This window comes from Dermacentor albipictus, chromosome 7 (genome assembly GCF_038994185.2).
Source record: "Dermacentor albipictus isolate Rhodes 1998 colony chromosome 7, USDA_Dalb.pri_finalv2, whole genome shotgun sequence".
NCBI lineage: Eukaryota > Metazoa > Arthropoda > Arachnida > Ixodida > Ixodidae > Dermacentor > Dermacentor albipictus.
The window spans coordinates 137,337,886-137,359,036 of NC_091827.1; the positions used below are offsets into that span (position 1 = coordinate 137,337,886).

At 47.0% G+C, this 21,151-nt stretch overlaps 1 protein-coding gene across 4 annotated transcripts in view; it reads right to left on the reverse strand.

Annotated features, from left to right (window-relative positions):
• Window positions 1–1,801: 1,801 nt before the first annotated feature.
• The window catches only part of LOC135897809 (sarcospan-like), a 297,173-nt gene continuing 277,823 nt past the window's right edge, over window positions 1,802–21,151 (reverse strand). For all 4 annotated transcript variants that reach the window (XM_065426514.2, XM_065426511.2, XM_065426515.1 and 1 more), the window contains one exon: window positions 1,802–2,331. In XM_065426514.2, coding sequence (XP_065282586.1) covers window positions 2,089–2,331 — 243 coding nt within the window. In that variant the 3' untranslated portion in view covers window positions 1,802–2,088. The remainder of the gene's footprint in view (window positions 2,332–21,151) is intronic.

The window sequence follows — 21,151 nt, forward strand, 5'->3', positions numbered from 1 at the left end:
ACAGTGAAGCGCTTCACTGTCTTCCTTTCTTCTGTCCCTTTTCAAAAGATGTATTTTGCGCGACAAGTATACCTAGTATACAGTAAGACACCGCATGTGTGTCGTAAGTATGTAACTACGTGGTTTTCGCACGTAAAACCCCATAATTTCTTTTTAATGCGTGCTTGATCTTGCACTATCCAGCACATGTACACGGCGATCGCGAAAGTAGATTTATTCATATTCGCGATGTATCATGCGGTGTCGTTAGTTTCTGTTGACCCACCTGTAAACGTGATTTGCTCTCCTAGTCCTACGAAAAGAAAGAAATACTTCTGAGAAGGCTTTCGTCTTTAGTGGCTTTGATCTGCGAGGCTTGCGCTTTTAAGATGTGCAAGAGAAATTACGGCGTAAAAAAATATAACGGACGGTCAGTCCGCTCAAAGAGTAGCTGATCAATGGAATAAATGCTCGCTCGTGAGTGCCATCGAGTGAATCTCTGAGAGGACGTTGAAACCTCGGGTGGAGCTAATTCAGTAGTAGGTCGTTAGCATAGAGGATCGATCGAAAGCGTCACGAAGCAGAGACAAGAGAGTAGCTTTGGTTCCTGTATTGTTGATCGTCCGCCATCAGACCAGAGGCACCCGCCGTGGTTGCTTAGTGGCTTCGATGTTGCGCTGCTGAGTACCAGGTACGGGATCGAATCCCGGCAAAGGAGGTCGCATTTTTATTCGGGCGAAATGCAAAACCACCCATGTAAGTAGGTTTAGGTGCACGTTAAAGAACCCCAGCTGTTTAATATTACTCCCGAGTCCCCCAATATGGCGTGTCTCATAATGAGATCATGGGTTTAGCACGTAGACCCTATAAAAAATACTGGCTCTTCCGTAATCGAGAGTAGGTGTAAGCATGGAAGGGCTATCGGCAAAGCACAATGGTTGCAGTAATTACGATGATTACTCACAACCACTGGCGGCGCACAGGACGCTGTCCGCCTGGTCACGCAGCGTGGCACCATCTCTCGAAAGAGGCAGCGTCGCCGCGGAACTCGCGGACCGCTGGCGTTGAAGAGAGCGACCCGGCGCCATAAGACGATAACCAAGTATCACGGTACCTGTGCTTAGAACGTCGCCATTGGAAATTCAACTTCAGATATTGTGAACAAATATTAGGAAGAAATTGGAAGCAATATTTTTTTTTTCGGAGCTCGTTTGGGCAATAAGTAGAATGTGTAATGCTGTCCTTTACTGTGTGTTGGAGCCATAGACAGCATATTCTTAAGTTTGGACTGGTTTCCCGGATGATGCTTTTTTCTCGCAACGATGCCCGCATGTTCTGATTTTCTTATCGCCCCATTCCTGTCCAATTCTCGTCTGGAACGCCCGGATAACGGCTCTCGATTTCGGTTCAGGGTCTCTCCAAGCTCTCCGACAACGGGAGAGCATTGTTTAAGCATTTGATGCTTAAAACAAGAGGGTTCGAAGTTGGCCATTCGATCCTCGACCTGGAAAAAATTGCAACGACGGCAATACTTTTTTTAAATTTCGGGCAACAACGCACTAAAGGACGTAGTGTTTAAGGAAGACACGGACACAAGCGCTGTGACCCTCTCCATCTTCCGCCCTGTGTCCTTTAGTTACCTGGAATAGCTTACCAGTGAATCCCATCACACACCTTGTTTCAATGTTTTTCCCCTCCACTTTTCAGCGAACCTGACGTTCAGCAGGAGCCGCAACATCTGATTGATGCTCGACTCCTATTGGATTAGGCTGAAGTGCAGTGCAACACATGGACACGGGCAGAAAGAACGACAAACACGGCGTAAAACACAGACACAAAGTACATTCAGCAGGACTACAGTGCACAACGCAAACTGGTGGCCGTAATGCTCGCGGAACCTTGCTGCTGCACATGTTGAAAGTGTCACATCACGGACACCTACTGGGAAGAGATCAAACTGACGCACGTCAGTTTGATCTGAACAGTAAATCTACATTCCAATTGACGTGCCTCTACACTGCCCTGACGCCGTTCGGTGATTTGTGGCAGATTTCCTATGCCGCGACAGCGCGATTCGACCACCAAGGGCACCCAGGCCTGCAGTGAAGGTCACGGCGGCGACGCTATCAACTGCGGTAGCCGTCGCGGCGGCCCATCGCTCTGCTCAGCTTCGGCCGCCGAGTACTGTTCGAGGCCTCCTGGCGGCGGGTCCACCAGAGTGCAACGCAGACCCGCATTAAAGTACACGTAGCGGCTGCTCCACAGCAGGGTCAGGTGCCACAGGCTGCACACACCGCCAAGCAGTGACACTGCGGCCATCGTGTAGAATAAGCCCTTGACGGTGCTGTGGACCTGCGAGCGTCGAAAGGGCGAGCAAATTAGTGGTGCCGCTCGAAGTGGTCTTTTCACAGTGGTGGTCTCGCCTGAACGGTAGTTCAGAGCGCCCACAGGCTACGACAGAGAATGAATACAGCGCAGGCCTTAGCTTAAGAAGAAGCACAATTAAATGTCCGCGATAGCACGCACACCTCTTTATATGATTGGCACGGGGCATTGGGTCAGGAAGCTTTTAAGTCAAATTGACTAGTTCTATGGAAAGACAGCTTAACACCTGTCACTACATAATGACAAATGGGCAGATCATATCTATGACTGGATTTATTTTTCGATCTATTCGAGATTAGATAACGCTGACAATGGCCCACTTTCATAGCTGGTTTCACTGCATCTCGAAGGTATCAAAGTTACGCGATTAACTCACACAAAATAAGACACCAAAAGGTGAATTCCAGGGTTTTACGTGCCAAAACCACGACATTACTAGAGGGCACGCCACAGTGAGGGATTCCGGTAGTGGTAGTGGTGGTGGTGCAAACATCTTTATTTTCAAATTTCAATACTGGCAATACTGCAGCTTCTAGGCCTAGGTCACTCTGGCAGCTCCTATATCAGGGAAGTAACACCGCAACAAGTGAAGAAAGCCTTGCGAGCTATGCAAAGGGGAAAGGCAGCTGAGTATGGTCAGGTAACAGCAGATTTGTTGAAGGATCTTGGGCAGATTGTTCTAGAAAAAGTGGCCACCCGGTATACGCAATGCCTCATGACCTTGAGCGTACCAGAATCTTGCAAGAATGTCAACATATTCGTAATCCATAAGAAAGGGGACGCCAGGGACTTGAAACACTATAGACTGATCATCTTAATGTCCGTTGTATACAAAGTATTTACCAAGGTAATCGCAAATATAATCAGGAACACCCTAGATTTCTGTCAACCAAAGGACCAGGCAGGATAACGTAAAGGCTACTCAACAATAGACCATATCCACACTCAATCAGGTGATAGAGAAATGTGCGGGATATAACCAACACTTATATATAGCTTTCATTGATTACGAGAAAGTGTTTGATTCAGTAAAACCGCCGCAGTAATGCAGGCATTGCGGAATCATGGTGCAGGCGATCCGTACGTAAAAATACTGAAAGATATCTATAGCGGCTCTACAGCCACCGTAGTCCTTTATAAAGACAGCAACAAAATTCCAATAAAGAAAGGCGTCAGGCAGGGAGATACGATCATTCCAATGCTATTCACAGCGCGTTTACAGGAGGCATTAAGAAACCTGGACTGGGAAGAATTGGGGATAAGAGTTAATGGAGAATACCTTAGTAACTACCGATTCGGTGATGATATTGCCTTGCTTAGTAACTCAGGAGACCAATTCCAATGCATGCTCACTGACCTGGATAGGCAAAGCAGAAGGGTGGGTCTAAAAATAATCTGCAGCAAACTAAAGTAATGTTTAACAGTCTCGGATGAGAACCGCAGTTTACGGTAAGTAGCGAGGCACTGGAACTGGTAAGGAATACATCTACTTAGGACAGGTAGTGACCGCGGATCCGGATCATGAGATTGAAATAATCAGAAGAATAAAATGGGCTGGGGTGCGTTTGGCAGGCATTCTCAGTCATGAACAGCAGGTTGCCTTTATCCCTCAGGAGAAAAGTGTGTAGCAGTTGTGTCTTTCCAGTACTCAATTACGGGGCAGAAACCTGGAGGCTTACGAAAAGGGCTCTACTTAAATTGAGGGCGACGCAACGAGCTATGGAAAGAAGAATGATGGGTGTTAGGGGATAAGAATTATTGGTGTTAAGGGATAAGAAGAGAGCAGATTGGGTGAGGGAACAAGCGCGAGTTACTTACATCGTAGTTGAAATCAAGAATAAGAAATTGGCAAGGGCAGGGCATGTCTGTGGCGGTGGAGCGCTAAGGACACGACACTTATCGCTCTTTCTGCGTTTCTCAGGTTGGCTGGGGACCAACGCTACCACAACCGGATCGCAGTACAGCTTTTCTTGAACCTGCCCAGCTGGTTCCATCTTCAGTACTACGCCACCTGCCGAAAACATTTTCATCGCCTCTGCTAAACTGGACATTTGAACTTCGCGCCTTCTGTTCGCAAGCCGGACCACGTGTGCCGCCATCGTCGTCGACGAAGCGCAGCTCGTAACTGAGCCGAGGGCGTTTCCTATCATATTGGCTGTGGCGGTGGAGCGCAAAGGAGACGGCACTTATCGCTCTTTCTGCGTTTCTCAGGTTGCTTTCTTTCTCTACGTTACTCGTCTTGCAACGCGCTCTTTTCGCTACAGCCAATCTACAAATTTGTGTTCATTTGTTGTTCTCATTGCCCTGTTTTGGAAAGTCATAGACCTGCACAGCTGCAAACTATGTCGCGTTGCTGTGAATGTCGCTCTGTGATAGATGAAAGCGAATTGTTTCTGACTTGTTCACAATGAGAATTTTCGTATCATAGCGGTACCTGCTCCGGCATTGCAGAAAGTGCCATTAAGGGCAAACGAGATCAATGCAAAAATAATTGTAAGTGCGAATCTTGCAAACCTACAGGAAATAAAAGCTCCTCCTCTGCTAAAGCGTGTAAGAATAAAAGTGAGATAATCAAAAAACTTGCTGAAATGGACCAAAAACTAAACTTGCTTGTTAGTCTACCAAACAAGGTAGACAGGATCAAACAGTCCATCCAAACACTTTCCGATCACTTTGATAAAATTCAACGAAGGCTTGAGAGCCACGAAAAGGAATTAAGCACTGTCAAACAGAAAGTAGAAAAAATAGAGAAGTACGCTTCTCCTAGGGAGCTCGATCAGATTCAGGCTGACATAGACGCACTTGAATGGCACAGCAGACGTCGTAACATTGAGATACACGATGTACCTGAGCCTGACAATGAAAACCTACTCGAAAAGGTAAATGATCTTGCAAAGAAGCTTGAACTTCAACCTCTATCTGAGGAAGATGCTGTGGCAGTTCATAGGCTTCTTTTGTGAGTGTTCAATTGCGGCAAAAACTATGTCTTTCACAGGCTCCCGGCAAAGCAAGGAAGAACGCGAGGAATTGTTATCCGTCTTGCACGGCAGGAGCTGAGGGATGCGTGGATTGCCAAAAGCCGAGCCTTAAGAGACAATCAGGGCAACAGCTTCATTAACGAAAACCTAACCTCTCGCTCGAGGAAGCTCTTTGCCACTGCCAAAGAATGGGCAAAGGAGGCGGGATACAAGTTCGTGTGGCACTCAAATGGAAAAGTTCTCGTACGTAGGGCAAACGGTGAATCGGCAGTTGTCGTTAAGAGTGAAAATGATCTTCGTGCTCTATTGCAATGAACGCCAATTTCTTATTGCTACTATTTGACTCTTTGCCGAAATGAATCATCTGGGATGTATTGGCAAGCAGGATTGGTTCACGTTATTGGCCACTCCAAAGAAAGGACTGTCTTTCATACATATGAACATTCAATCAGTCTCCAGCAAGCTGCCTGAATTAGAAACTTTTTTTTTCTGATATAAATAGTCAGTGTAATGTTGTCATGCTAAGCGAAACATGGTATTGCTCTGATGATGTTTTCCGCCTGCCCTGCAAAAAAAGTATTTTATAAAAACCGAACCTCACGTCGCAGTGGAGGAGTATCTGTTTTGATAGATGATTCTCTAACATGTGAACTGTTAGCCGAGTATTCTTATATGACAGAAAACTGTGAAATGTTGTGTGTCCAAACACCGAGTGTACTCTTTGCAGTAGGGTACCGCCCGCCGGATGGTTTATTGGAACTTTTTTCATTTTTTTTGAGCGCATGCTAGAATTTGCGTTAGCAACCAAATTTAAAATGGTCTTAGGAGGAGACTTCAACATTGATATGAGTTCCGATGATGCTAGGAAAACGATATTTCAAAGAATTTTTGTGGCAAGCGGATGTATAAATGCGGTTGAAACCTTCATGAGATTAACAGAAACTACGAAAACCACTCTTGATCTCCTTATAACGAACTATATTCCATTCTTAGTAACTAGTGGAGTCTTAAACTGCCCTCTCAGTGACCACATGCCAATAGTCATGTTTATCCACACGAGAGCAAACGATACCGAAAAAGATAACACTGAAAAAACATTTCAGACAATAAGCGAGTACACATTAACTGCCTTTCAAGATGCCTTGAGACAAGTATCTTGGAAGGAAGTTTTTCAACAAAACAAGGCAGAGCCAGCATACAACATCTTCTTAAAGAAATTCTCAGCTGTTTATGCGCAACATTTCATACATGAGAAAAGAAACCACAAAGCTTATCGGAAACCTTGGATGAACAAAGAGCTTCTAAAAAAATAAACAAAAGAGATAAGCTTTATGCCAGGTTCATAAAATCTCGAAACGGCGAGGATCAAAAATCCTTGAAAATTTTTAGAAATAAATTAAAGAGCTAAGAAATGCAAGATATCGCTATTATTTACGTACTTTTTCTTCATGCGAGGGACAAACAGAGAAGATGTGGAACAAGTTAAATGAAGGAATGGGACGTAAAGAGAACACTGAACCCATAAAGAAGGTTTCTGTAAACGGATGCATTTTAATCGGATATAATTTAGGTAACGTACGCATTTAATGATTACGTTACAGACACTGATTCCCATTTATCACTAAGCCCACCATGTACATTTCAATTCCCTGCAACTACGGACACTATTTTTTTCCAACCCACAACACATACCGAGGTTTGTTCAGTTTTTCTCAAACTGAAGAATTCATGTAGCTGCGATGCTGATGGCCTCCAAATAAGACCTATCAAACACGCCATTTGTGACATTGCACTTGTGTTAGCTTACATTTATAACTTCTGCACAACATCAGGTACTTTTCCTGAAAAAAATGGAAATTGCAAAAGTAATTGTGTTATATAAGAAAGGTGACAAGCTTGATTTAAAAAAATTACCGTCTGATATCTATTCTCCCGCAGTTTTCTAAAGGTCTTGAAGAAATCATTCTTAACCAATTAACATCTTTCAGCAATAAACATAAACTAATAACAGCCCCTCAATACGGTTTTCAACAAGGTAAATCAACAGAATTAGCACTAGTAGCACAGAAAGAATATATACTGCAGAACCTCGAACATAATTCACTTGTAATCGGTCTATTCATAGATTTCACAAAAGCGTTCGACTGCATAAACCATGACCTCCTAAAACTTAAGCTTGAAAGATATGGCATCAGGGGCCTTCCTCTTCAGTTACTGACATCCTACCTTAGAAATCGACAGCAATATGTGGCTATAAACACTAGCATATCATCTACACGAAAAATGCAAACAGGTGTCCCTCAGCGAAGTATCCTTAGCCCATTTTTATTTAACATCTACATAAACGACATAGTTCTTATCCACCGAGAACCAAAATTCATAAACTACGCAGATGATACGTGTGTTATTTTATCAAACAACTCTTTCACAGGCCGCATTGGTGCAGCGAACAACCTATTAACCCATCTCTCAAAATGGAGCCAGGACAACTTTTTAAAAGTAAACTCGAATAAAACAGAAGTAGTCATCTTTAAAACAAGAGGTACATGTACTCCATTGACCCACAACATATTTTACAACTCTGAGAAAATAGAGGTTGTTGACATGGTAAAAGTACTTGGGGTATATTTTACCGACACATTGCAATGGGACGCTCACGTTGATTTTGTACTGCAGAAACTGAGCCGCGTAACAGGTATACTACATCGAAATCGCTACCTTTTACCAACGTCAGCTAAATTGATCATTTATAATGCACTGCTTGCCTCGCATGTAAATTATTGCCATCTTGTATTGGGCACGACATCAGCTTCCAATCACTCTAAAATACTACTGATGCAAAAAAAGATAATACGCGCTATCGCAAATGTGCCATACAACTCGCACACTGAGAGTATTTTTACCAAGTACAACACAACAAAAAGTCATCATCTCTACAAACAAACCCTCCTACGCAGCTACTACTTTCAGGTAAAAATAGAAGCAACCTAATTACAAATATAGCAAACTTAAAAGACAACACACCCACATATGAGACGCGCAGCCGTGAAAAATGGCTCGTACCCTTTTAGAGGACAAATTACGGGCATCAAATGGTCGCAAATACCTTGCCACGGCTACTAAATTCTTACCTAGAAGCCGGCATTGACATCCATGCCTTGACACCATCGGAGCTCATCTGTCTGGTGAAAACTACCATTTAAATCGCCATGGTTCCGTAAAACCATATGTATTCAATGAAAGAAACGTAATTTATTTGATGTAACCCACTGTTCTTTATTTTTTTCATTTCTGAAAGTGTTCTTTGCCACCGGTCTGCCAATATGTAAAGGGAGCCAGGGACCACTCAATAAGCAGCTTTTACCTTGGCCCCCTCCATTTGCTTGTAAATGGGCACAAATAAAATGAAATGAAATGAGGTGGGAAGACAACCGGTGGTCATTGAGGGTTATGGACTGGATTTCAAGAGAAGCGGAGCGTAGCAGGGGGCGGCAGAAAGTTAGGTGGATGGATGAGATTAAGAAGTTCGTAGGAAAAACATAGCCACAATTAGCACATGACTGTGGTAGTTGGAGAAGTGTGGGAAAGGCCTTCGCCCTGCAGTGGGCGTAGCCAGGCTGATGATGATGATAATGATATCAGGGAGTCGAGGCTGGAATCCATGATATAAGAGAGGAGTCAATTAAAATAGACACAATGGAGCCACGCACGGAGGCTATCCGTATCAGTCGGTGACTCCTGGAGGAAGGAGCCTTTTTTGAATGTCTTCTGTGGCAGTGCAATTCTGAAGGAGATGCGCCACATCAGCCGCTTCTCCGCTGCAGCACATTGGACAGAGTAGCCTAGCCTTTTGTCCCTCGTAGAACTGCGGACGCTGCCGCCAACGTTCCATGATGCACGGTGTGCGGGAGACTCCAAGTCCGTAAAATGATTTGCTCATTTCTCGCCAGGCGCAGCGCGATGGTGACCGTGGTGTTGGTAGCGCAAAGCGTAGACGGGGCACGAGACGAGAAGACGACGGGCTGACTTTCAGAAACATTTATTTGAAAGAAACACAGCATCTTATACCTTTGCCCACACATGTCACACACACGTCATTGCACATCATGTGAAAAAACGCACTTTTTTGCATTCAAGATAATGATTATACGTGCAAAAGCTCAACTTATTTTTGGGTAGTCACAAGCACGGCGTGCTAACACATTGGTCACGAAGATCTCTGCCGCCTCAATGATCTCCCGAACGCGCTGGTGATGGTGTTTCTTCCGCACTTCAGAGCGTCTGGATTCTGCGGCACAAGCTTTAGAGGGGCAATCCCTGACGTGGCTACGTAGATTCATGTTCGCCGGCTCAACCTTAAGTTTATGCTCTTTTAGTCTTTCGTTTATATGCCCGCCAGATAAGAGGTACTCCCGGTGTGTTTTAATGCGCAAGCATTTTTTGTAGAGCACCGCTGCAAGATTTACATCACGCGAAAAGTGTAATGCCTGGTACCTGCGCAAAAATGCGTAATTTGAAAAGTTAAATTTCTCGTTATAGCAGTGCAAACGTAGATGATTGGTAGCTTTATAACCGATGCGGAACAATGAAAACAAAAATTTACAGAGAGGATACCCATAGGGCTACTTACAGCTCCATAGAAAATCCATCGGCAAGGGGTGGATTAACTTGAATTTTGGGGGTGGACCAACTGAAGTATGGGGGTGGGTCAACATAAATTTGAGGGTGGGCCAACTTGAAGTTTGGGGTGGGGCAACTGAAATCTGGCAGTGAGTCAACTTAAATTTGACAGTGGGCCAACTTAAAACTTGGCCACGCGCGAACTTCAATCTGGGGGTGGGCCAAGTTAAATTAGGGGGTGGGCTATCTTGGAATTTGGGGTTGGGCTAGATTGAAATTTTGGGGTGGACCAATTTCAATTTGGGGCGGGCTAACTTGATATTTGAGGGTGGGTCAAGCGAAATTTCAGGATGGGCAAAGTTAAATTTGTGGACGCGCCGACTGAAATTTGGGGGTATCCTTACTCGTATGCATACTTAGACAACTCTAGCGGAGTGTGTTCGCCTACTTTTTTTGCACTATGCAGCTATACCCCTCCACTTCCTTGCAAAGCATGAATAAACGTCACCTGATTGTGTGCAGTTTCCTTAGTGGGATTTTGTTGCTTTCTTTATGGAGGACTTACGGTGTCTGTGGAGCCGCTATAGATATATTTCAATATGTTTACATACGGCTCGTCTACACCCTGATTCTGTGATACCTCCATGACTACTGAGGTTTCGACTGAATCAAACGCTGTCTCGTAATCAATGAAAGCTATATATAAGTTAGAAGAGTTAACTGCTGGGCTAGCTGGTGATCTTGCGTAATAAAAAGATATTGCGCCAAAACAACACGCACAAGAAAGACGAAGACACTACGGATGCTGCTTCAACTATTTAATGAGGGCGAAATCACTCGACATATATAGCCCTCCAAAAAACCGTGCACGCGCATGCGTACAAGGCAACATGGAGTAAAAAGTTTTAATCAGAGTAGGCGCGATAGAAACTTCAGCTCAGGCTCGTAAAGGAATATCGATGTGTCATTAACACAGTTCGGACCGGCTTTCTTGATGCAGAGGGCTTCCAATCTTTCATGCGATGTCTGATGCCTGCCTCTACCCAGAATGCGCGCATCGCGGAACCATGGAAAACAATCGGTGCACGCCCTGCAGTGATCCACAAGTCGCTCACCTTCATTTTTTTTATACCTTTTGCATGCTCCCGAAGCCGGTCGTTCACACAACGCCCCGTCTCTCCAATGTAGGATTTCCCGCAGAACAGCAAAAAATTCATATACGACGCTTTTGGCGCATTTTACGAAATGCTGGCCATGCTTCTTCTGACAGCCAAGCATTTGGCTTTTGCAAGGTATGCGACGGCTTAGCTGGGCAAGGTTTCGGGGAGCGGAGAACACCACCGGTAAAGTATATCGATTAGCCACTTTTTTCAAGCTGTGCGTGACTTTATGGACATAAGGGACCACTATAGGCCACTCTTTTCCCTTCGACTCTTCCCTGCTTACCGAAGCCTTCAACTTCTTCAAGCGCGTTTTTGCCACAGGGACCAAGAGCGACTCAGGGAAGCCAGCTGCAACGAGCCTGCCCACTTGGTTGTAAAAACTGACTTGCATGTCATGCACACACACCACTTCCGGAGCGATGATTACAGGCAGAGGTTGGCGCTGCCTCTTTTCACTACCTTTGAGCGGGCCGAATCGCACGGCAGGAGTCCTTTTTGCGCACGAGGGGAGTATGCCCAACAAATGTACCCATCTGAAAACATTAACTGCAAATCTAAAACTGAAGCATTATCCGGTAGCTCATAAGTAAAACTTAGCTCTTTCCCCAGGTTTCTAAAATCATCTAAAACACTGCTCACTGTAGCCTCATTCGTAACGGAGCACTGCTTCTTTAAAACCACTAAAAAGTCGTCCATGTAGCGAAATACTTTTAAGGACGTTGTCATTTATAAAATGGTTAAAACGATCGTGTAGAGAGCGATCGATAGATGATAAAAATATGTTGCAACGTATAGGGGCTATACAAGAGCTTATGCATGTGCCTTTCTTCTGCACGTAAGCTTGCTCGTCAAATAAGATAGAAGTACACCGGAGATAAAACTCTAAAAGGACTAAAAAGTTAACAGTGATACCAGTGGCGTTATGGAAAGCCAATGGGGCCGCTCTTGTCTATGCAATCTTTAACAGAGGCAAACAGGTCTAAAAAGGGCATAGAATAAAAAAGGTTTTCTACATCAACAGAAAAAGCATAATCTATGTCATTATTTCTTCTAAAAAACGGGCTACTTACCCTGAACTTTCTGTAAGAAAGGGATCAGTTATTACGAGGCTCTTCAAACTAGTATGACCATATGACCGAGATATGGTGGAATTGGAATTTGAAAATACTCCCAGGTACCAGCTTCACTCACAATCGTACGGAATGGAGCTTCGGGTTTATGCGTTTTAACGGGAAAGAAAACATTTAACGCCCCGCTCTCGCTCTTAGTTATAGCTTTAGCTAGTCCTCGCAAATCTAGGCGCTAACAAAGTTCAATTTCTTGCTCTTAATTCTCGTTTGACCTTTTTTCACAGCCACGAAGTTTTTGTTCACCTACTGTGCTGCCTTCTCTCTATACATGGTTCTAGGCAATACTACGAAGCCGCCTGTCTTATCTGCCTGCGAACGGCTGAGTTCACTATCCTTGAAGAATTTCACTAGAGAATGCGAAGGGCCTTTAGAGCAGTTCTGTTCATTCCGCGTGACACTCTTGGCAAGGCAGCTAACTACGTCCAGAAGGCAGCACTCCATATCTTCCTGTGGCGCCTTTTTCGCCATAGCCCTGTTTAGGGCCATCAGTTCGTGCGGGGGGGGGGGGACCAATGGCTCAAGTCTAAACTTAGGGCCTTCTTAAAGAGCATTTGAAATGTTGGAGGGAATGAAGGCACGTTCCATAACTGTAAGATTTCCATTTACATGGTCCGGTGCTTTTGGCTTTCCCATGGCTCTAAGGATGAGTTTCAAATTCCATTTCCACCATATCTCGGTCATGTGGGCAGCTTGGCTTCTTAGGTAATAAAAACGCCTTAGAGCAATCCACTCCGAGTACTGGGCACAGCAGACAACATGTAGCCAATCTGTAAACAAACGAACTTGCCGCCACAGTTCAGATCGCCAGATCTTGCAGACACGTTTCACATGACCCGTAGAGGGTGTTACAGGGCCAAACAGAGCACCCACTTCTACCGGTGTAAAATAATTCTTGATGCAGAATTCCATGCAGATACCTTGCATGGGCATGTCGCAAACACGATGTTTGTCAGGAGCTGGTTGACGTCCTGAAGGTCAACAGAAGGAATATAGACAGGCGAGCCCGATATAGAAGAAATATACTTTAGAAGGGTTAACTGCTGGGCTAGTAGTTATCTTGCGTAATAAAAGGTTTTTGGGCCAAAACAACACACACAAGAAAGACGACGACACGACGGGCGCTACTCCAACTGTTTAATGAGAGTGAAAGCACTCGAGATATATAGCTCCCCAAAATACCGCGCACGCGCGCGCATATAAGCCAACATGGAGTAAAAAGTCTTATCAGAGTAGGCGCGATAGAAACTTCAGCTCAGCCTCGTAATGAAAACCGATGTGTCACTAATACAGCTCGCACCTGCTTCCTTGATGTAGAAGACGACTCCAAGCGCCCGTGGTGTCGTCTTCTTTCTTGTGTGTGTTGTTTTCGCGCAAAATCTTTTTATTATATTTGTAAGGGTTGGGTATATTCCGCACATTTGTCTATTACCTGATTGATAGTGTGAATATGGTCTATTGTTGAGTAGCCTTTACGGGATCCTGCCTGGTCCTTTGGTTGACAGAAGCCTAAGGTGTATCTGATTCTATTCGCGATTGCCTTAGTAAATACTTTGCAGGCAACGGACAGTAAGCTGATCGGTTTATAATTTTTGAAGCTTTCGGCGCCATCTTTCTTATGGATTAGCATTATGTTAGCGTTCTTCCAAGATTCCGGTACGATCGAGGTCATGAGGCATTGTGTATACAGGGTGGCCAGTTTTTCTAGAAGAATCTGCCCACCATCCTTCAACAAATCTGCTGTTACCTGATCATCCCCAGCTGCCTTCCCTTTTTGCATAGCTCCCAAGGCTTTCTTTACTTCTTCCGGCGTTACTTCTGGGATTTCAAATTCCGCTAGACTATTCTCCCTTCCATTATCGTCGTGGGTGCCAGTGGTACTGTATGAATCTATATAGAACTCCTCAGCTACTTGAACTATCTCATCCATATTAGTAATCATATTGCCGGCTTTGTCTCGTAACGCATACATATGATTCTTGCCTATTCCTAGTTTCTTCTTCACTGCTTTTAGGGTTCCTCCGTTCCTGAGATCATGTTGAATTCTGTGCATATTGACACGTGCACCTGCCTATCTTTATCTGGCGACCACGTTTCGCCACCTAACGAATGTTATTGCACAGCGCGGGACGCGCCTACATGTATCAGAAATTTCTGGAATGTTGTCGATGCTTCTATCCACTGTCCGTTGTCGCCGAACCTTGTGTTATCTGATTTCATCGCGTGACGCGTATGGTGTAGAACTTTGTGGAAGGCACGCGGGTCCCAACGATTAGCCTGGAACATTCGACGACTGCTGTATAAAAGCCGACGCGCTTGACCCGCTGCTCAGATTTTCGACTATCGCCGACTATGTCCGCCACTATCGTTGTGCTTTAAGTGTAGCCTGTTTTTGTGGGAACAGGTTCGCCCAATAGAAACTAGTTTTATCTTTCACAGTATTGCTACTGTGTTCTTTAACGTCACTACCACGTGACATCTGGTGGAGGTGCTAGTGCGTTGTTTTACCGAACGCCCCAAAAAAGCCGCGATTCAAGCCCCAAGCCCGAGGACAAAACCAACATCGCCCAAGACCAGCGTGCTAGCCGCAGCCTGCAAGGACTGCCCCCAGAGCACGGACGTCTACCTGAGACGACACAGAAGATCGTGGTCAACGCAACCCCAATGGCTGCCCCACCGTCCACCGTCATCCTACAACAACCTCGGGAGCTACCTACCTTCCATGGAGCAGCGACTGAAGACCCGGAATCCTGGCTGGAGACCTACGAACGAATCGCGACTTTCAACAACTGGGACTCTGACGACAAGCTGCGGCACGTATACTTTGCCTTAGAAGACGTCGCCAGAACGTGGTTTGAGAACCGGGAGTCGACCATGACCACATGGGACCTGTTCCGGAGCGGCTTCCTGCGCACCTTTACTAGCGTCGTGCGCAAGAAAAGGGCCGAAGGCATGCTGGACGCCCGAGTGCAGCTACCTAACGAGAACGTTGCCATATTCACGGAAGAAATGAACCGTCTGTTCCGCCACGCCGACCCGGATATGCCCGAGGAGAAGGAAGTCCGCCTTCTCATGCGTGGTGTGAAGGAAGAACTTTTCGGCGCAATGATACGAAGTCCACCGAAGACCGTAGAAGAGTTCCTTCGCGAGGTCACCAGCATCGAGAAGACACTCGAAATGCGGAACCGGCAATTCAACCGCCGCACGACCTCTACCAATTACGCAGGAATTCAATCACTGGCCACCGACGATCTGCGCGAGACCATCAGAGCGGTCGTACGGAAAGAGCTGCAGAGGTTGTACCCCAGGTCACAGCCTGAAGTAGCCTCAATCGCCGAAATCGTCAAAGATGAGCTTGAGCGATCGCGTGGAGTTCCTTAGCTGCAACCAGAATCACCGCACCCCCCGCAGGAAGCAGTGACCTACGCCGCCGTCGCCCGCCTTCAAAGCCCCCCTTCACGACCACGCCAGGGCCTTATAACGCCGCCATTCCGTCGTCCACCACCGCCACCACCAGCCCGCCCGACCGTTGCCCAGCGCTGCTACGCGAGGAAGACGGACATTTGGTACGCTCCTGAACACCGCCCGCTCTGTTACCACTGCGGAGAAGCGGGCCACGTCTACGGCGGATGCCCATACCGGGAGATGGGACGGCGAGGGTTCGCCGTGAACGCGCCGCGACCTCACCTTGGTGAACGCCCTCGCGATATCGCCGACTACCTCGCCACCACTCAGTGGAGCACTCGACGACCGTCCCGTTCGCCGTCACCAGGCGTCGCCGCAGTCGACGCAGCACCAACCATACACTGGCCCAGCCCAAGGCCGGTCTGCGAGCCCATATCCGGAAAACTAAAAGCAGCAACCGATGGAGGTGCGGCTGCTGTTCGTCGAACTGACGAAAATCCTCCGCCGCCGACGAAGACGTCAAAGAAAATTCCTTGACGACATAACGACGCGCCGCCGTCGCAACGAAGTATGGAAGCAAAGAATACGCCGAAAAAAGACTACCTGACGACGCCAAGTATCAGCTACAGGCCAACGCGACGCAGCCGTGGTCCGACGCCAAGAACTAACTGTAACGCAAGAGAAAGAACCACCGACCTCGACGTGCTTCTCGACGGCCACGCAGTCACCGCCTTAGTAGACACAGGAGCCGATTACTGTGTCATGAGTGAAGCCATCGCCACCCAGTTGAAGAAAGTTAAAACTTCATGGGAAGGCCCTCAAATTCCAACCACTGGGGGACACCTCATCCTGCCTACTGGAATCTGCACGGCAAGAATTACCATTCATGACCGGACATACCCTGTCGCCTTCGTTATCCTCCAACAGTGTTCATGAGACGTCACTCTCGGCATGGACTTCCTGATACAACACGGCACAATCATCGACCTGAAGTCGAAGTCGATAAGGCTGTCGGAAGATTGCGCGATAGCGCCGGTGAGCTTTCGTAGTCACCATGCCTTAAGCGTGCTAGCAAGTGAAGTCAGCATCCCGCCACGCTCCAGCATTGTAATTTCTATCGGCACAAAAACACCCGCCGACGTAGAAAGCGTCATTGAGGGTGACCAACGTCTACTCCTAGACTGTGAAATTTGCGTCGCAAGAGGGATCGCTCGACTGCACGGAGGGAAACTGAAGTGTTGCTGACAAACTTCAGCCAGGAGTTCAAGCACATCAACAAGGGCACGACGATCGCGTACATCTCGGAAATTCTGGAAACCAGTAATGCGTTTGTCCTTTCGGATTCCGCCGCATCTACCCCGACGACGATGGTTCCCGAACTAGACTACAACATTAATCCAAGTCACCCCGTGATTAAGGAACAGCAGCTCAGAAGTCTGCTCCGACGATACAAAAGCTGCTTTTCGACGTCATCGAGGATTCGACAAACAACAGTCGCCAAGTAACGCATAATCACCGAGGAGTATGCTCGACCACCTTGCCAGAGCCCTTACTGAGTTTCGCCGCGAGAACGTGAAGCTATAAGAGAACAAGTCGACGAAATGCTGCGCGACGACGTGATCCAGCCGTCGAAAAGTGCGTGGGCATCCCCTGTTGTCTTGGTGAAGAAAAAGGATGGAACCTTACGTTTCTGCGTCGATTATCGTCGACTGAACAAGATCACGAAGGACGTATACCCCCTCCCACGGATAGAAGACGCATTGGATAGGCTCTGCAACGCTAAATACTTCTCGTCGATGGACCTCAAGTCAGGCTATTGGCAAATAGAAGTCGACGAAAGAGATCGCGAAAAGGCCGCCTTCATCACCCCAGACGGCCTCTACGAGATCAAGGCTATGCCATTTGGATTGTGCTCGGCGCCTGCAACGTTCCAACGGGTGATGGACACGGTTTTAGCAGGATTGAAGTGGCAGACCTGTCTCGTTTACTTCGATGACGTCGTTGTCTTCGCCGGAAATTTTGACGATCACCTTAGGCGGCTTGCAACAGTCCTAGAGGCCATCAAGTCATCAGGGCTCACTCTTAAGCCAGAAAAGTGCCACTTCGCTTACGATGAGCTTCTGTTCCTAGGCCACGTCATCACCAAGTCTGGAGTCCGCCTCAACCCGCAGAAGACAGCTGCTATCACAAAGTTCCCGCAGCCCATCGACAAGAAGGCAGTGCATAGATTTCTTGGCACGTGTGCCTACTACAGGCGATTTGTCAAGGACTTTTCACGCATCGCTGAGCCGCTGACACAGATAACTAAATGTGACGTCGAGTGCAAGTGGGAAGCGCCGCAGGCCGACGCATTTCAAGAACTCAAATGACGCATGCAGTCGCCGCCCGTACTTGCGCACTTCGACGAGCACGCCGATACCGAAATCCACACTGACGCCAGTAGCCAAGGCCTCGGTGCCGTCCTTGTCCAGAGAAAAGATGGACATGAACACGTGACAGCTTACGCTAGCCGGTCGTTTTCAAAGGCGGAAGGCAATTATTCTACAACCGAAAAGGAATGCCTCGCGATCGTTTGGGCTACAGCGGAATTCCGCCCTTACCTCTATGGTAGGCCATTCAAAGTCGTCAGTGACAATCACGCCTTGTGTTGGCAGCAAATTTAAAGGATCCTTCAGCACGGCTGGCGTGGTGAAGCCTAAGACTGCAAGAATATGACGTCACCGTAATATACAAGTCCGGAACAAAACACTCTGACGCCGACTGCTTATCACGCGCCCCCATTGATCGCTGCCGCAATATGACGAAGATGACGACGCCTTCCTTGGAATTTGATGCGTGGAAGACATCGCTGAACAGCAGAAAGCAGACCCGGATTTGAAAAACATCGTTCAGTATTTGGAAGGGCACACCGACGTTGTCCGTATAGGGCATTTAAGCGAGGATTATCCTCGTTCTCGCTTCAAAACAACCTACTCGTAAAGAACTTCTCACCAGTGCATGCCAACTACCTTCTTGTTGTCAAGTCAGGATTGCGTCCAGAAGTATTGCGCGCCCTACATGACGATCCGACCGCTGGACATCTCGGATTTTCCCGGACACTATCCAGGATACAGGAAAGGTTTTATTGGCCGCGCCTGACCGCCGACGTCGCCCGTTATGTCAGAACATGCCGAGACTGTCAACGGCGCAAGACACCACCGACAAGGCCAGCGGGATTAATACAGCCAATCGAGCCTCCTTGACGACCATTTTAGCAGATCGGGAAGGACTTGTTGGGACTCTTTCCGATGTCAACAACCAGAAAAAAGTGGATCGTAGTGGCGACGGACTAACTCACCCGCTTCGCTGAAACTATAGCACTGCCGAAAGGTAGCGAAGCCGAAGTGGCGAAATTCTTTGTCGAGAACATTCTGCTGCGACATGGTGCCCCAGAAGTCCTCATCGCGGACAGAAGAACGGCCTTTACAACAGCGCTCACCCAAGCCATTCTACAATACAGCCATACAAGGCACAGGAGGACAACGGCCTACCACTCAGAGACGAATGGTCTTACGGAACGCCTGAATAAGACCCTCGCTGACGTGCTAGCAATGTACCGTCTCGTTCACTCAGGATGAACACGGCTCACCGTGGCCGCGTCCTCAATAATTCCAAAGTACAGACAGGCTTTGATCCAGCCGACGACGCCAGCGATAGGCTGATCGGTGACATGTGACCCTGCTCCGCCCCTTTGCCGCCATGAAAGTTCCTGCGTGCCGGGCGAAGTGCGCGCGTTTCGCCTGGTCTTCTATGCACATTGCCGCGATAATTTCGTTCCGGGAGGGCCGAATGGCCTTGTTGCTTTGTGGTAGGGTGCCTAAACTGGACGAACGATGGCAAGAAGTTATTTTGCTTCCCGCGCGGCAACTAGAACCTAACCAGAAGTATGCTTGCACAGAATTGGACGGAAGGACTTTGAACTGCCGGTAACTACACGTTTATGCGATGCAAGAAACACAGAACGACACAAAGGTGCGATAGAAAGTATACACGTGCATGCGTCGAGCTGTGATAGTATTTCACTCACGTGCATGAATGTTGATGGCCGAAGTTTGTGGATATTATTTATTTTAGTTCATTGTGAGCCCGCTGAATAGCTCAGTATGACCTAGGATGCAAAGGACCGAAATGCCTTGTTGCTGTGCGTGTGAGTGCCCAGATGAGACGGAGAACGGCAAGAAGTTATTTTGCTTTCCGCGCGGCAAACAAAACCTAACCAGAAGATAAATGTGGTCGCACAGAATCGGACGGAAAGACAGAACCGTCGGTAACTGAACGACTATGGGAGGAAAGTAACGTAGAGCGATACGGAGGTGCGAGAGAAAGTATACACGTGTGTGTGCAGAGCTGCGATAGTATTTCATTCACGCGCATGAATGCTGACGGCCGAAGTTTGTGGAGATTATTGGTTTTAGTGCATTATGAGCCCGTTGACTTAGCAAGTGCAGTATGACCTAGCATGCAAGTAAATAGTGAGGCCGAAACGCATTAACTCGCTGACAAATATCCGCATTGCGTTACGTGCGATAAAAAATAAATTTCAGCAGCGAATTCTACTTTCACACTTTCCTGTGTTTGCGCGCGTTGTTAACTGCGCTTTACAATGTGTCCAAAAAGTCATTTCCAACTGTGCATATCCTAATCGTTTTTTTGTGCATCGCATATGTGAATAAATATATTCCTAAGTGCCTGCATTACTCTGCTTTTAAGAACAAATACTGCATAGCCACTGCTACTGGCCACCAAATAATAAAGTTTAATAGTACAATACAATTTATCAAAGTACATTACATACAGCTGCGAGCTCGTTCCTTCCAAGTTTCCCTTACACTCGAAGAAGTTTCAGTAATCGGCGATGCCATTTTACTGATGAAAAACACACAACTGCAAATTAGCATAAGAAAAACGCCAGAAGCGATATACGGATCGCCAGCAAAACACAGTGCAGTAATAGCTAGGCCAATTCGCTTGCGTTTCGTGTAAGGGCGCCCTAATTCTTACAGGGCTTTAGCGGTGCACGGAGGCGAACAGGCATAAACACAACAATGCGCGTCATGATTCGAGTTTACGTGGCGACGTTGCACGGTTCACGAGAACAGTCAACCGCATTCACACACGCTCACACACTACGCTCGATGTTGGTGTGCCGCGACATTAGATCGCGCTGGCAACCCGAATACGATCGAGGAGGCTCGCTGACATGAACCATACCGCCGCTTTAGAATGTCACGACAGTTGCACTGGCTCGTAGCACTGAACCAGAAAACGAAACAGTCGTCGTGTAATCGCTACACTACAAACACACTCAGCGACAAGAAGACTGTTGGTGCACTCGTTTCCTCACACATGCAGGATGTTGTTTAGTTGCCGTGAGGGTCGCACGTTTCAGCGACGTTATGTCGAAACTTTTCTGTCCAAGCCACTGTCAGCCTTCTTTTTTTTACCCGAATTCTTC